This window comes from Gadus chalcogrammus, chromosome 12 (genome assembly GCF_026213295.1).
Source record: "Gadus chalcogrammus isolate NIFS_2021 chromosome 12, NIFS_Gcha_1.0, whole genome shotgun sequence".
Classification (NCBI taxonomy): Eukaryota; Metazoa; Chordata; class Actinopteri; order Gadiformes; family Gadidae; genus Gadus; species Gadus chalcogrammus.
Window position 1 is genome coordinate 20,897,039 of NC_079423.1, and position 17,235 is coordinate 20,914,273.

The 17,235-nt window shown below is 45.9% G+C and overlaps 2 protein-coding genes across 5 annotated transcripts in view; both read left to right on the forward strand.

The window, feature by feature from the left end:
* dab1a (DAB adaptor protein 1a) overlaps positions 1-5,579 on the forward strand; it is a 157,758-nt gene extending 152,179 nt beyond the window's left edge. For all 4 annotated transcript variants that reach the window (XM_056604545.1, XM_056604546.1, XM_056604547.1 and 1 more), the window contains one exon: positions 3,132-5,579. In XM_056604545.1, coding sequence (XP_056460520.1) covers positions 3,132-3,179 — 48 coding nt within the window. In that variant the 3' untranslated portion in view covers positions 3,180-5,579. The remainder of the gene's footprint in view (positions 1-3,131) is intronic.
* Positions 5,580-6,777: 1,198 nt separating this feature from the next.
* LOC130392755 (uncharacterized) lies at positions 6,778-17,196 on the forward strand. The gene is made up of 19 exons (XM_056603260.1): positions 6,778-7,052; positions 7,587-8,764; positions 9,268-9,401; positions 10,727-10,891; positions 11,196-11,517; positions 11,636-11,757; positions 12,372-12,400; positions 12,760-12,794; positions 13,030-13,210; positions 14,762-14,921; positions 15,101-15,236; positions 15,341-15,375; positions 15,506-15,587; positions 15,792-15,826; positions 16,174-16,243; positions 16,368-16,445; positions 16,635-16,651; positions 16,747-16,780; positions 17,081-17,196. Exons 1-19 carry the CDS (start codon positions 7,044-7,046, stop codon positions 17,184-17,186), a joined length of 2,928 nt encoding a protein of 975 aa, XP_056459235.1. The 5' UTR covers positions 6,778-7,043; the 3' UTR covers positions 17,187-17,196.
* The last annotated feature ends 39 nt before the right edge of the window (positions 17,197-17,235 follow it).

A 17,235-nucleotide genomic window follows, 5' to 3' on the forward strand; every position in this document is an offset into this window, starting at 1 on the left:
AGCCGCGTTTACTTGGACACTTCTGATCTGATTTCTAATCGGAATTGATCTATTCCTATCATGCGATCCGAATGTACTGTATATATGGCATTTACAAAAGTGGTAACCGTATGTTTGTATATCTCTCGCGCATACCTGACACATCTGGACCGAGCACTCTAGCAGGAGAGAGCTTTTCTCTGCCTGCTCCTTCAATTAAGAAGGACAGCACAGCAACGTCAGTTTCTCGTCCGGTCTTCATATCTACCCCCTCCTCCGCCGCAAACAATACGTATTTGGATGAAAGTGCACAGACAAGACTGATGGGAGAGAGAGAATGCTGTTATGTAAGGGATAATGTACAGAACGCCGGTCATTATCGGGAAAATAAGCGATCAGCAGAGAAATTGTCCGCCAAAGACGTTAACGCCGCTTAGCATCCGGACACGCTGGGGTTGATAAGTTACCGGACCACTTGCAGAGTGTTAAGGAAGACGCGAATCAGTCACTAAATGACACTAACATGCATCACAAATTTTCGTTTCCACATTTATGTTTTAAAAATGTCAATTTGAATAGCTTTTTTGTACGATTACATGCAATTGACAGACATTGGTGATCTTGGCAGGTATCAGTTTATTATGTTATGTTATGTTTATGAATGGCAGTTGCATGGCCACCCTACTCAATGTACCTTGCACATGTTTAAAATAAAAGCATGAATATATGAACCTGTGTATTATTTGAATATCTTAGTATTGAATGCAAAATAACAAGGTACATTTATGCATGGCACTATAGGACCAGTTTAAGAAAAAACACAATTGTATACAATACATAAGTAGGGGGTCCCCGCTCCATCGCTCGATCAGTTTGGGGGTCCTTGGCCTGGAAAACTTTGAAGACCCCTACTCTAAATCATTCTCGAGCCCCTTCTCCTCCACCACCTCCCTCTCCACTAACTGCTCCTCCACTCCCTCCTCCTCTTACTCAACCTCAATCTCCAGCCCATTCTCAACTACCTTAACCTCCACCTGCTCTTACAACTCAAACGTCCACCTCCACCACCTGCCTCTACCCCCTCCCCCTCCTCATCCACATACTGCTCCATTTCCTCCTCCTCTTCCTCTTTCACCTCATTCTCAACTCACTCCTCATCCATCACATTATCCTACACCAACTCTGCCTTCGCCTCCTCCACCACCTCTGCCTCCACTCCCTCCACCTTCTCCTCCAACGGCTCCGCCCCTCCCCCCCTTCTCCCCCAACTACGTCTCCTCCCCCTTTCTTCCACCACCTCCACCCTCATCTCCTCCACCACCTCAACCACAGCCAACTCCACCCGCTACTCTTCCACCTCCTCATCCCCCTCCTTTTCCCACCTCCTCCGTCTCCATAATCTCCTCCTCCCCCTCCTCCATCACCTCCTCCAGCACCGTTGGCAGCGTGGACTGAATGATGTAGAGGCGCAGTGCCGGATAGTGAGCTTGGGCGCTCTGGGAATGCTTGGCCTTGTCACTGCTGCTCTCAGCATCTCTCTGTCACCCTTCTTTCTCTCAGTCACTCAGTGGTGCTGGCGTCTCCTTTCTGCTGACTGTCTGGTCTGGCAAGCCTCTCGAAATGCCACCATAACTACCCTTCAGCTCCAACAGCTTTTTTTGGGTTTGAGCATCACTCCGATATAGCATGAACTTTAACTCTCTAAATGAGAATAGGTCTGCAGAACCGCTTTGGTTTTGGTGGTCATGTCATGCCGCACATTGATTCAAGAAGTGTCTACTGTGCAAAAATAATGCAAAAGACTTGAAAGTTAGTAATTCTTCAAAAGTCTTTGGTTCAAGGATGATTGAATAGTTTGTCATTGTACTACTCGATTCACCAAATAAAATGTGATTAACTTGGACAAGGACGCTGATCTTGGAAAGTCCTGCACTCCCTCAAAACATTCCATTGTTTATTTTTGAATTTTTTTATAAGAACATGTTGCTGATGTTTGTTAGAGGGAATTGTTTTTTGCATTCAAGCACTAGCATGGGGGCGTTTTCCAATTTACATATTCATAGAATGATACAGTGATATTAACATAAAGGTGTAGAATCAGTGCTAAGCCTGAGAAAAAAACATAATATATTGAATGATACGGGTAAAGGTTCAGGGGACCTTTAAGGAACTAACTCCATTTGCAGTACAATTTTCTTAAATACGATTTTAAGGTTTTCAGGTCTGAACGACCTGTAAACAGACCAGGCTATACTCTTAGCAATCTGGGCCTCATAGGGAGAAAGAGAGGTCTTCCGGAAATCATCATATCACCAGTCATGAGCCTCCAATCCACCTGTGATGGTGGCAGATTGATCGGCTGGTAATTATGGGTATGATAATCACACCCATGATTACTTAAGTCGTATGTGCTCCGATTGCAGGGGTTTGCATTGTCAAGCGCGGTTTTCAGCTAGCTTGGTTTCGAGTAAAGAATAGACGCAGTGAGTCACAAACTGGTGTTACTAGGCAGCTTGTTTCTCGCCTGTCACTGATTCATAAGGCACAGGATAGACAGAATGAAGAGGGAACGCGGATGGAAATGCATCACTGCGCACACGACACAGATACCAATATGTTGGCACATGCTCCTCCATTCTCACAATGTGACACACACACACACACACACACACACACACACACACACACACACACACACACACACAATGGCAAGCAACCACACATAGAAACTCAATACCAATTACACACGCAGCCACAGACATACAGACATTAGATTTTATGAGCGAAGGGTCTGTTGTTCTCTGAGAGCTCTACATGGGCACCGATGAACTGAGCGATAACTTTTGAGAAAACCGACGCCAGTCTTCTACTGCCACCTGCTGGCCAGAGTAGAAATGCAAGCTAATAAGATATTTTAATTGATCAGGAGGATATTAGGCCTAGCATTGGTAGCTAAGTTGAAACAATATAACCACTTATATATAAAAATATATAATATAATAATAATAATAATAATAATAATAATAATAATAATATAATAACCACATTGCTTTCTGTGAGTTAATGTGAAGTCGAGTAGACCTACTCGACTCTGTGACTCTGTGTATATTCAAGGTTTTTTTCTAATGCTGTTGTCATGCTTTTTCCCCCAGAAATGGAAGGACCCGCTCTATGCCCAGGTCAACAAAGGGAAAAAATAAAAAAGCTACAAGAGACGTCAGAACCAGACCAGCAATTGGCAAACCAACAGAAACCTTCAGTGTGTGCGTGTATGTGCTTGTGCAAGTGTGTGTGTCTGTGTGTGTGTGGGTGGGTGTGGGAGTGTGTAAAGCCAGACTCTGCCCCTGCACGGTACCACTGCCATTCCTCCTCTCCAATGTCTAACAACCTCCCCAGAGAAAGCTCCTCTAGCCCACGTACCTTCATCTCCTCCTCCGCCTCCTCCTTCTCCTCCTCCTCCTCATCTCGGCTGCCCTCGCTCTCCCTGTAAAGGACAGAGAGAGTTAGCGAGAGCGATAGAAAGACCTATGGTTGATTCCTCTTATATGAGATCTGTCACCAAATGCTCTTCCCTCCTGCTCCTCAATCTGTACCAATACCAAGGGCCAACACTTACAGACAGACCTGCTCCACCTACACCCATCCAGCCCTCCCCTTCTCTCTTTGCTTCTCTCTCTTACTCGCTCCTCCTCCTACGCCTCTTCTTCCTCCTCCACCTCTGACATTTCCCATACCAGAGTTGTGGCCAGATCGACGCCTCATCCATCCACCTATGCGTGTGTGTGTGTGTGTGTGTGTGTGTGTGTGTGTGTGTGTGTATGCGTGCATGTGCGCGGCAAACACAGACTACACTACTCAACTCATAAACACACACTGAGACTGGAAGGTATAAGAGCGACCATATTTTATGTACACGCAAATGAATTAATGCGTGTAGCAGAGATCCAGTGGAGGAGCTAGATTCTAATGGGCCTACCAGGACAAATCTACTGCTTCTGCTTGGAAGATCCCTCCACCTGATTGGTCGGGCGTTTTTTTGTTTCGTTTTTTCCCCATACATGTGAGTGTCTGCTGGATCAATATGCAGAAAAAGACAACTGGAGCGAGACACATACAAATACATACACTTCCATACATAGACATGCACTTACAGACAGGTACAGGGGACGTGTGTGGGTTCAGAGCCAATATGTTGGTGTTCAACACTCCTACACCCACGAAGACCCAGAAAGACATACATATACGTGAATCAGACACCCGGACAAACACACACATTCAAATAATAAAATCAGACACTACTACATATACACCTATCAAAATACCACTTGACACACACGCAAACATTTGATTGGCCAAACATGTGTAAGTGGCCAGCTGGACACAGGCCAGAGGACTAGACGTGCTACAGAATGGGATCTTTGAAGACATGGATGTTGCAAATCGAACTGATTCTGTGATTGAACTGTTCACTCTCTATAGCTTTTGTACAATACAAATGAAAAAGAAATGAACAAATAAATGAAGACAAAAAAATTATTTTTTATTTTATAAGTCAAATCCGGCCACCGGGGGCAGCTCTATAGGAGTTATAAAATGTACATGGCTTTAAGGCATCTGATCCATGGTTTGCCAAGCTCATTTTGTAAATAATGATAACAATAATCATTTGGTCCAGCGGACTTCTGTGCTATAAAATAGGAAGGCTTCCGTTATGCAAATTCTTTATAGATTTTACCCAAGCAATATCAACGTTCGTCTTCTACTTATGTTTCCGGGTCCTGTCTCAAAGCGCCCCCTCCCCCAACCCTCACCCCTGGCTTCAGTCCCCTGAGCCTCGTTTCACACAACACCATTGTTTCTCGTCTTAACCCTTTGTTGCCCAACATAAGGTCCCATTACCCCCTACACTGCACCGGTGTATCAAAGTTAGCATGACTGCTCATGTGACAGCAGCCGCTTCGCCATGTGACTTGTAGAACCCCCTCCCCTGCTCTACGTCCCATCACGTGTAGAACCCTCTCCCCCGCTCTGTCACACCTAGCTGCTCCAACCTCATTACCTGATTCAACCCCCCGCCCGGTCCGCCCACCTCGTAGCGTCCCATTCCTGAGTCCAGCGACCCTGCTGTACATGAGCGTCTCACCGGGGGGGGTGTTAGTCGTTCGTTGGTACATCCCCACCGCTGGGCTATCCGTCTCTCTGGTTCCAGAACATCTGCATCCAGGCCTCAACTCGAAGCCAGTGACTCCTTATTTTATAGCCTCCAGTCCGCTGCCTCATTTGATTTCTCTTTTATTTATTTTGAATTTTTGGACTTATTCCTTTTGGTGTTGATTATCTTGATTAACAAACAAAATGATTGAGCGAAAAGTGAAATGGATTTAAAAAGGGAAAGCGTTGTTTTTGAGTCCGTAACATTTCTAGACCCTGTTTTAACTTTTACCTCAGCTAACGGTTTCTTAAGCGTCAAAATTGACACGTCATTTTTTTATCATTATGAATATGATGCATCCTACAGTGGATTTTTAGATGATTTTGCTTTTTTTCTCTTTTGTTTTGATCTTACGTATTCCACAATGTATTACTGTTGCAAATAAACACATCCCAAATGACTAATATGTCTACCCACACTTTATTTTACTCCTCTAGAGTAGTTATTTACATGCGTGAGAGACAGAGTGAGAGGGAGAGAGAGAGAGACTAATGGTTAGTGTCTGGCAGAGGTGACCCCTGTGTGTTTGAAAGCAAGGCGGGGGCACACTATTGTGTTGTAACTCAAGCCTGCTTTAATGAGCTGTCATGTCTCCGAAGTGCTGCTCTGACAGCCTCTAATGCAACATGCCATATGCTTAATTAGCAGCTGAATGCCCAGCCAGGCCATTCCCTTCCTCTGTCTTATTTCCATACCAGCGCCTCCCTGCAGGATGCATAAACACAGTTAGCACAGCAATATTAACAGTCCAGAGTTAGTTTATTCACGGCATCCTATGTATGTACATGTGTGCATGCGTATGTGTGGATAACATGATATTTTAAAGGTGAAACGGTTAACAATTAACCTGGGGAAAATCTGTTTGAAATGTCAGAAATTCACAGGACACAGCCCTCATCAGGCCATTGATACCGAGGGGTTTCATCAACCAATGGGAACGGTCCTATATGTTCTCCATAAGCTAGAACCATAGTACACAGGCCCTCTGCTCCCCTTAAAGGTCCCACAGAACAAGTATTTAGCTGTTAGCCTGTTCTATAAGTTAGTGTGTGTGTGTGTGTGTGTGTGTGTGTGTGTGTGTGTGTGTGTGTGTGTGTGTGTGTGTGTGTGTGTGTGTGTGTGTGTGTGTGCGCGTGTGTGCGTGCGCGTGTGTGTGAATACCCTCTTGATTAGCAGTGAGGTATGTGTCAATAGCCTGGAATGTAAGGTATCAGCTACAGTATCATTTATCATATTTATAAAGGATTTCGGTATAAGTAACTCAAACATATCCGTTTCAATTCCAAAGAGACAGCCCACTCGACGGATATCCTTGAGCTATTTGTAAAGGCTACATCTTGTGTTCACCGATGGAAATCTCTACTGTTGTAGGTTAGTAAATAGTTTTAAAATACGTTCCTACTCGGGAGGCCTGCCACACACACCTACGAAGCCTGACTCACATTCGTGGCACACGCTGTGCCAGACAAGCCACATTCCTGAAGGTAAAAACCAGTCCGGGAGCTGTCGATTAAGGTATGAGGCATTAAATCCTCCACCGGGACAAGACTTGTTGGACGAGACTGAGTGTTTCGGCAAGGTAAGGACGGATATGCGCATCAACTTCTTTCTCACATCGAAACCTGAACGCGATGAGCCCATAGCACAGCACAGGACGCTGATGTTTGTGTTATTCTTCCAGACTTCAAGTAGATGAGAAACGATATATCGTTCAATCATTTACATCGTAGTTGTTGCAGCGATATATTATTATTTTTTTACCAAGAGGAAATAATCGTTGGATCCAGAATGAGAGGCAAATGAGAATATCAGTGGAGTTGTCTTAAATAAACACCTGACGACCTGAAGCGCAATGGATCAGGTACGATTGATTCTATTGAAAACTTCTCAAAAACGACACTATGTAATGCTTTACGACATGACTGTTTGATATCCTACTGATCTGTAGATTAGGTTAAAAATACGTTTTAATCGTTGTGTTTGTTTTCTTTTTGTTGTGAGGCAATAGATAACCAAACAAAACAAATATAAAAACAATATTTTAATCCGGTGTGTGTGTGTGTGTGTGTGTGTGTGTGTGTGTGTGTGTGTGTGTGTGTGTGTGTGTGTGTGTGTGTGTGTGTGTGTGTGTGTGTGTGTGTGTGTGTGTGTGTATGTCTGTGTGTGTGTGAGAGAGAGAGCAATTGGGAGTCTATTACTAATGGTGGTTTTGATAACCTATGAAAGAACATAAAGACAGTCAGATTTCTTCCATTTTATAACTGGAAGAAATCAAAATCACTTTTAACTAACAATAACAATTGTAAGTAATACAATGTAATACAATGTCTACTATCACTTTATATTTACAATTACTGCGAATTTGCCCTTTCTGCCTACTGCTCCCCTCAAGCAGGAGGACACAATGGACTTCAACGCCCTGAGGGCTAAGTTCCAGGATGAGGAAATACTCCTGAGGCAACCCAGAAACAGACCTGTCCTCCCAGAGAAACCCCAGAACGTCCCCCCTCCCCAGAGTCCCACCCACCACCTGCCGGCAGGGGCCCGGCCCTCCATTCTCACCTCCATCAACTTAGACACCAGGATGGCGGGGGCCCCCAGGGTAGTCTTCAAGGGGGACAAGAAGGACAGCCGGAAGCCCCTGATACCGCTGACCAAGACCAAGGAGAAGAGCGACGATAAGTCCAAAGCCGGCAGTGATAAGGACAGAAAGTCCACGAAGGGGAGCAAAGAGAAGCAGGACGTGGAGGATAAAGACCCGCCCAAGCCGAAGAGCGGGAAAGACAAGAAGGGGCTGCTTCATTTCAGATCCAAAGAGTCCAGTGAGCTGGTGCCCGCCTCGCCTCCACCAAAAGGCACCCTCAGGAAGATGACCTTCCCAGGCTTCAAGAAGATCTCCAAGAGAGGGTCGATGGACATTGAACCCATTCTCGACTCCCCCAGCCCGGACGTCCACAGTGGACTGGCTCCACTGGTCCCGAGTGGCTCCCTCCCCTCTGTAGGAGCCCCGGCTGCAGCGCACACGCTGCCCCCCGCCACAGTCCCCGAGTACAACCCCATGGCAGCCCTCATGCCACCCAACTTTATCCCTATCGCTCCTCCCAGCGGCCCCTCCTATGCCTCCCTCACAGACAATGTCCCAGCAATGCACACGGCTCCCTGGCAAGAGACAGAAACTCTATCAGAGGTGGAGCCCGCCCCCGCCGCGCCTGTTTCAGCCAGCCACAGATCTGCCACACCCTCCCCAGTCCGTAACTCCGTACAAAACAGCCCCTTGCTCAGCTCCGTGGCCGCCCCCAGCCCGGCCCCCTCCAGCCCCAGCACCCCACCGCTCGGATCGGGGCAGATCTCCGCCAGAGCAGGGGTGGAGGTTGACCACAACGGGGAGGAGCTCCCCATCACGGCCAACGCTGACGACGCCCTGCCCCTCTCGGCATCTCCCAAAATGGACCGTCCGGGATATGCGCTGTCCTCGGCCCTGGAGCGGGCGGGGAAGGCCCCCGGGAAGAAGACCACTCCGGCGGACCAGAGGATCCTCCAAGCCCTGGAGAAAGCTCGCAGGAAGGCTGCCAGGTGAACTATATGTCTCAAGCACCCTTTTAGATTCATCTTAAGTCTGTTGGCAGACGAGCTCAACGCTGGCTTTCGCTTCATATTCGTTCCGCCCATTCCTTTGGCTGGAAGCGGGGATCCGTAGGCGCGTAATTGACGATAAACAGACATCGCAAACTCGGCCGTAGTAGTAAACTGTAAAAAATAGTAAATCTTTACAAATCGTACACTGTGTGAATTGACAGTATGGATCTAAAGTTTGATTCAATTAAAATTCCCTCTCACAGGAATGGAATTTTGATCTGTGGAATTTATCTCTGTAACAAAGAGAAGTTCTGCCATCTGCTAGCAAAGTAGGACTTCTGGATTCAAGATTACTTTTGCAGTGGTATTGTTTGGTGCCCTTTGTTTAGATTGTTGAAGGGGTAGTTTCACCTGCATACCCTCATTGTCTTATCTTGCTAATGAGCCACGCTAATGAATAATGCTGAATAATCTTGCACTTGTCCATTGTTCCTCCACAGTCCCTGCACTTCAAATCTAATGAACCCAACTCCAGAAGGATTCCCTCCCCCAGACAGCCTTGTTGATCTGCCACCACTGGACTATGAGGATCAAAGGAACCCTCAAGCAGCCCACGTAAACGGTTTTGTGAACAGTATGTACAGAAGAAAGCCGATGGACCCCCCCGCTAATCCCTCTCGTTCTTCCTCTGTCTCTCTGCGCCTTGCTCTATTTCACTTCATCCTCAGTCTGTCACCGTATGTTCTTGTTTCATTTTGGTTCCACTTCTCGTAATCGTCGAAAATACTATTTTACAATGGTATGCTCTCTCTCCACTCAATATTACTAACATACCTGTACAGCTGGCGAGGTGCACACACACATAGACACGTATCAGCGTTTGAACTGCAAACTGAAATGTGGTATGCGCACAGCAGTGGTTGCCAGGAGGTCCTAAGTCAGGAGTGTTTTTTTGTCCAAATATTTAAATAGGGAGACAATGCATAACATCACCTAGATACTTCTTATGCACCAGAAACGACGAGCAGAAGGCGGGGCTGTTAGGAGGAATGCCGAACATGCCTGTAATGTGAACGTGGAACTGAAGACTTTCTGAGATGAGTCGTGATCACAGCTCGATGTATTTTAACCAGCTGCCTCACTTTAATCACTGCCTTCTGTATTTCAGTTTTAATGTGTGTAAGTATTGCATAATGCAATTGCACATTTAATAATAAGATAAGGCTTTTGCCAGTGTGGTGCTGTCGACACTAATGATAGTCTATAGTCTTGAATTGCGTGTGTTTGGGGGGAAGGCTGGGGGGGGGGGGGGGGGGGGGGGGGTGGGGGGATGTGGGTGTCTGTTGTATACATTTGCTTGTTAATTTGAACACAGTATATAACATATAAGTATGTTTTTCCGGATAAACGTCTAACAAAGGTCAAGAAGTTTAGATAGAAATTTATGTTTTCAAGGAATTAAATGGTCTGACCTGGTTTCACACACCAGATATTTGAATGCAACATACAACAGTTGAATACAACAGTTGTCAAAAATAACGTAGTAGGAATGAACATTGACTGGATTGAGACAAACTGACCAAACAAGCTAGCCAGCTGTGGGTTAGCACGTTGCAGGATTTTTGAGGCAGGGGACTTGAATGTATGATACTATTGGTGGACATTTGGAGCATGTTTGTGTGGTGACATTATCAGAAGTTTGTTGCAGCTGTAGAGGAACTCTCTATGATCTTGATTTGCTTTTGTATACCTTACCACAGCAGGAGGATATTTGTTGGATGACAAAATGTCTGTGGAAGTGAGGTGAAAGACGTCAACTCATTTCATTGTGTTTGACTGCTTAGGCTTCTTGCCCATTGAAAAATTTAGCTTGGCTTATCTCACGTATTGTTCCCTCTTTGCCTGTTGAAACCTCTTTGTAAATGAATGTATGTAACAAGGTATGTTTTGTGTCGCAAGGTACGTCTGAAGAGGGTCCTGACGTGATGCCAGAGCTCATGGTGGTCCCTCCGCCTCCGCCCAGAAGGGCCCTCCCTGACCCCCAGGTTCTTGGAACCCCTCCACTAAAACCCGCCAGGCCCCCCAGTGTCAATCTGACTCCCTACTTGTCTCCGCCCCTGGAGGGTAAATATGTCAACATAATTCACGTACACAAGCTATTTCCTATAATGTACAGGCAGTTTGTGTGGCTGGCTACGATAAAATTAAGCACTATCTTCTGCTGCCAGAAATTCAACTTTTACACTATAAGAACGCTTATATTTGTTTGGGCTGATATTTTGAATTTTAGTAATGGGAAATAAAAAATAAAAATAAAGTCTCTGACTGCTCTCCAAACAGCACGTACAAGACAGAGCTGTCTCTGCTTTACATAATGTGTTATGTGTTTAATACGATTCTCACTGCGGTCACCTGCGTCTCCCTTTAGTGAAAGAGATCCTGACTCCGGATTCCTGGGAACAAGAAGAAACCAGCGAAGGCCTCCCAGAGTTTGAGGACACACACTCCCCCGAGCCCCACTCTCCTCAGCCATCTGAGTATGCCTGGGGAAACGAGGACTACAGTACTCCAAACAGCCACAATCCCGGAAACCCACTTCCAAACAACGTTAACTCAGCCTATGAGGACTACGGAGCATTGGCATCAGAGTTTGAAGCGCCAAGATTCCGGGAGATTCCAGAAGAGGAGCAAAGTCAGGATGTGTTTGATTCATCTGCCCATAGCACTCAGGATAATCGACCGACTTCAATGTAAGCTTACGCCCCCATTGAGTCAATGATTGGACATTTGAGTTATTGATTTGATTCTATATTTGAATTTGAGTCCTTGGCTTTTACTTCTGTTTCTCTACATTTGTGGCTCACCAAGGTTGCAAGCAAATAACAGTGTATTGGAGAATTCCGAGAACTTCTATGAAGACGTCAACGTGTCTGCCACAAAGAAGAAAGTGAAGGTGGAGGGAACTAAAAAGCGCAAAGGACCACCAAAGAGTAAGGACTCTTTCAATTTAATTCCAAGCCACCAAACATCAGCTTTTTGTCAAGGAGTATTATTATTAGCCTCGGGTCCAAAATCATCAACCAAATTAAGACAAATAGTGTAGCTATCAAATTCAAATAAACCAGATTTCAGACTTTGGTCAAGTTCCTAACTATGAGAGGTATGTTAAATAGTGTAGTAGTCAGGTCTAATAGTATTGCTATAAAAGATAAGTCAAATATAAAACATATCAGACTTCAGATTTCAGACTTCAAACTATCAAAACTTGTCGACTGCTAAATTGATAGTAACCTGTTTCCTAGGTCAGTGCAGACATGAATGACGTCATAGCAACCACCAAAATAACCTTTCTTAGGGGAAGCCTGCAGAGGTAGTTCATGTATGGATTGAATTCAAATTTAGGGTTTGGATGTAAGGCATTTACACTATAAAAGTCCTCAGTTTTCATGTGTCAGAGTGGCAATTTGAATACCTTTAAATATTCAATCGCCTTACTCTGTCTAGCCCAAAATAAATGTGATCTATAATACGTAATGTGCCTATGGATCATGGCAAGAAGACAACGTTTTAATATATTATTCATGTATTCATCCCCTTTCAACAGATCCATATGATGAGACCCAACAGCCAACAGTAAGCAGGATGCCAATACAGAGCGCATTACTTGCAACTTTTAATTAAGTTTCTATACACATTCTCTGATTAATGTACAGTAGATATGTTTAAACGTGTGTTTGTGTGCATGCGTGTGCTTTTCTGGGTGAGGATGTGTGTATGTTTGTGTGTGTGCATGCATTTATGTGTGTGAGTTTGTGTGTGTGTGTGTGTGTGTGTGTGTGTGTGTGTGTGTGTGTGTGTGTGTGTGTGTGTGTGTGTGTGTGTGTGTGTGTGTGTGTGTGTGTGTGTGTGTGTGTGTGTGTGTGTGTGTGTGTTTTGTAATTGAAATGAGGCAGGGCTTAGCACATATCCTTATCTCCATTCTCCTTTCACAGAACGAAGAGAAGAGCAAGCTTGGCCGTCTTGGCAAGTAAGGCCCACACGTCTGAGTCTGACCCATTTCTGCTGTCACAGCTTTGTAGCCAACTCAGTGACTGGCCTTCTATCTCCATTAGCAACACCCTTGTTATGTTCCCCGCAGCCACACCCACATCCTATTATCCCATTATAATGTCCTGCATCATGAAAATCCTCTCTCTCTCTCTCTCTCTCTCTCTCTCTCTCTCTCTCTCTCTCTCTCTCTCTCTCTCTCTCGATCGACTCAGCTTCAGGACACCTTCAGACAAAAAGGCTGCATCTGATGGGCCTGACGAGAAAGAGCGGAAGAAGAAGGTGAAGCAGCGGCTGGAGAAGGAGAAGAAGGAGCTGAAGGAGCAGAAAGAAAGAGAGAAGCGGGAGCAGAAGGAGAAGGAGAAGAAGGAGAACGACGTGAAGAAGAAGTTCAACGTGAGTTGTGTTGTTTTAGGACACAGAGAGAGACGGAGGGGGAGGATGACCGATAGAAAGACAAAAGGGAGGACGACCAAGAGAGAGAGACAAGGGGGAGGACGATGAGAGAGTCAAGGGGGAGGACGACCAAGAGAGAGAGACAAGGGGGAGGACGATGAGAGAGACAAGGGGGAGGATGACCAAGAGAGAGAGACAAGGGGGAGGATGATGAGAGAGACAAGGGGGAGGACGATGAGAGAGAGTCAAGGAGGAGGACGACCAAGAGAGAGAGTCAAGGAGGAGGATGACCAAGAGAGAGAGACATGGGGGAGGACGATGAGAGAGTCAAGGAGGAGGACGTCCAAGAGAGAGAGACAAGGGGGAGGACGATGAGAGAGACAAGGGGGAGGACGATGAGAGAGTCAAGGAGGACGACCAAGAGAGAGACAAGGGAGAGGACGATGAGAGAGACAAGGGGGAGGACGATGAGAGAGACAAGGGGGAGGACGATGAGAGAGTCAAGGAGGAGGACGACCAAGAGAGAGACAAGGGAGAGGACGATGAGAGACAAGGGGGAGGACGATGAGAGAGAGTCAAGGAGGAGGACGACCAAGAGAGAGAGACAAGGGGGAGGACGATGAGAGAGACAAGGGGGAGGACGTCCAAGAGAGAGAGACAAGGGAGAGGACGATGAGAGAGACAAGGGGGAGGACGATGAGAGAGACAAGGGGGAGGACGATGAGAGAGACAAGGGGGAGGACGATGAGAGAGAAAGACGAGGGGAGGACCACCGATAGAGAGAGAAAAGGAGGAGGACGACTTAGAGAGAGAGACAAGGGGGAGGACGACTGAGAGATAAGAGGGGGAGGACGACCGATAGAGAGACAAGGGATAGGACGACCAAGATAGAGAGACAAGGGGGAGGCCGACCAAACGAGAGATGGAGGGGAAGACGACCGATAAAGAGAGACAGAGGGGGAGGCCAACCGGGAGTTAGAGACATGGGGGAGGACAACTGCTAGAGCGAGGCGGGAGTGGTTGAGGAGAACAGACCTGTCTGAATTCATTCCTCTTGCTTTGGAAGTCAGGCTCACCGCTTACACGCTGTTCATGCTCAGACAGATGGAGGCTCACACATTCTCTCTCTACTCTGTGGTATTTGGCCTCATCTGTCTTTGTTTTCTGTTGATGTGTTAGCATTGCTAGCAATAAAAAAGAATGAGCTAATGTGTGGCCAATTCTTTGGTTAACTATTTCAGAACAAGTAGACTTTAGCAAACCGGAATTTTACCTAAATGACAATGCTATTATCTCGAATATCTCCAATGTGGTTTCCAATAGAATACTGTTCTACATGTTTGAACTTAAAAGCCTAGCATATATTTTGATAGCACACAATAAAATAAATACTGTGCATGTGAAGGTGGTCTTCTCATCATAAAGTCTGACTTGACAGGAAATATTGCATATTTGTATTATGAATAATCTCTTGGTTATTAGCATGCCATTCACTGTCGACCCTTCACTATACAACACATAAAGCCTTCTCCCCCATCCTCACTGGTTTAGATCACAGGCCAGGAGGAGGCTATGTACCAGGCAACGGTAACTGTGACGACGAAGGGCCGCAAAAATGACTTGCCAGTCGAAAGGGGTGAGAACATCAGCATCATCCGAACAACCAAGTGCCCCAAGGGGAAATGGCTCGCCCGGAACAATAGCTGCACCTGTGAGTAACATGAAATCTGCAAAACAAATGTATTCAAAGGTATTGCACTATTAAAAGCATCAAACTAATTTCTTCAGCTCAGTGGCATTACCTTAACATGCTATGGTTTAGTGGTAGACACTCCTTTGCTGCACATCATGGCCTGAATGCTAATGCTCCCAGGACGGGTTTTCTCTCAGACGGTTACATATCAGTGGACCACGTGGAGCTGGATATCCAGGAGATGATGCAGATGGGAAAGAGAGCCGCCACCTCATACCCCGACAGCAGCAGCAACAGCGTCCTGGATGGGGCGGCCTCCATCATGAGCAACAGGTGAGTACATGAGCACAATGAAAGGGAGAGTGCTACCATTCCAAAGGTTCATTACAGGGTCTCACTTTGATACATTTTTGTCTATTTTGCCTATTTTTCCTTAGGCGTTCAAACCATTCCCCAGATTCTACAGGAAGCTGTAAGTGTCCTAACTTCAAAATCCTATTTTAAAGTCGGTTCTGTTGAACCCTGAACCCCATAGTAAAAATGAATGTGTGTCTCTGTATGTGTGTTTGACTGTGTGTCTATGTGTGTGTGTGCGTGTGTAGTCACTGACGACAGCGAGGAGTGGACCGGTGATGACGAGGACCCTCTCACACCCACAAACTCAGTAGAGCCCTTCACTCCCCAGTGAGCCCACACCGTCCATACCTGTGTGTGTGTGTGTGTGTGTGTGTGTGTGTGTGTGTGTGTGTGTGTGTGTGTGTGTGTGTGTGTGTGTGTGTGTGTGTGTGTGTGTGTGTGTGTGTGTGTGTGTGTGTGTGTGTGTGCGTGTGTGTTTATTGTGTGCATGAACGAACGTAAGTCTAATTGGTATTGGTTGTTCACTTACAGGGGCCACACAAGAACACACTCCATGCCAGACTTCGGTAAGACAGTAATCAAATAAATCCAAGTCTGATATTGACCCATAAGGCTGTGACGGCTACAGTATATTTTAAATTCGCGCCTCCCCTTATCTGAGCTTGGGGGAGTCATAGAGTAAACAATAGCTATAGATAAGGCTAGTTTATACTAGATGTAACAGGCAGCGCCTTCTGACAGGATACAGTGTATGCATTGAACTGCATTTGATTACAGCAAATAGTCATTGTTTATCGGGGGACTTAAAACTGAACATCAAGAAGTATTTGTGTGTTGATGTCATTATCATATATTCCTTTTAGTGCTGTGAAGTGTGTTTTTCCGAAGTTGTTTATGGATTGTGGCCTTTTAGGGAAGAAGGAGCTAAGTGCAGTCCACCAGCACAGTCACAGTGACATCAGCACACAGGAGCCTTCTATGCAGTAAGTATACCTAGCTTCCAACTCTCTTATAGAACTTTGTTGGTCTTTTCACCTGTCAGTCAGTCAGCCAGTCGTTCATCCTGCTAAACTCAAAAAGTTGTCTGCCTGGGCTGTTGTTTTTCAGCCCGAAGCATGAAGCACTTCAGAAATTGACCACATTCTTCCACTCCCCCAAACCTGTGGCGGAGGAGCCGACTACCAGGTGTGAAAGATGTACCCACCCACCGCACACACACACACACACACACACACACACACACACACACACACACACACACACACACACACACACACACACACACACACACACACACACACACACACACACACACACACACACACACACGTGTCTGTGAACTAAATCTCTTTCCATGTTTCAATCCAACTACAGCACTAAAGAGGAGGCCAGTAAGTAAAATATTAAGACTGAAGTGTTCAGATTCTTTGCAACCTGGGAGAATCACACTTTTTAAACATAACGCTTTTCCTGGTTATATTTTCAGGTCACACACTTGTGGAGGAAGAAACTGTTTCTTCGTAAGTAACATTGCAACACAAACACACAGAAATTCAGGGCATGTTGTGCAACCAGTTGACAGACGAGTTCTGGAAGTTTGTGTTTGAGGGTTTTTATAAGGACCTGCAGAGAAAGAGAGAGTGAGATAAAGAGAGAGAGAAAGGTTATTTTTGTGCGTGAGCAGGAGGCAGACCAGACATAGACCAGCAGGACTGTCTCTTCGAGAGGGAGTGTATGTATGAGCCTGTTAAGCGAAGATCAAGCGAGAGGTAGGAAGGGAGAGAGACATTGAGATATCAACATTGACTGTCTCCCAACAGGCCTGAGACTCGTCCCACAGAGGAATTAATCACGGACATATCCGACATGCTCATCCTGCCTCCCCCTGAACTCTATGCAGACCCTGAAAATGTGACATCACTGTGAGACCCAGTAGGTGAGTGGGCCCATGGATCCTAGCCTGTGTGTGAATGTG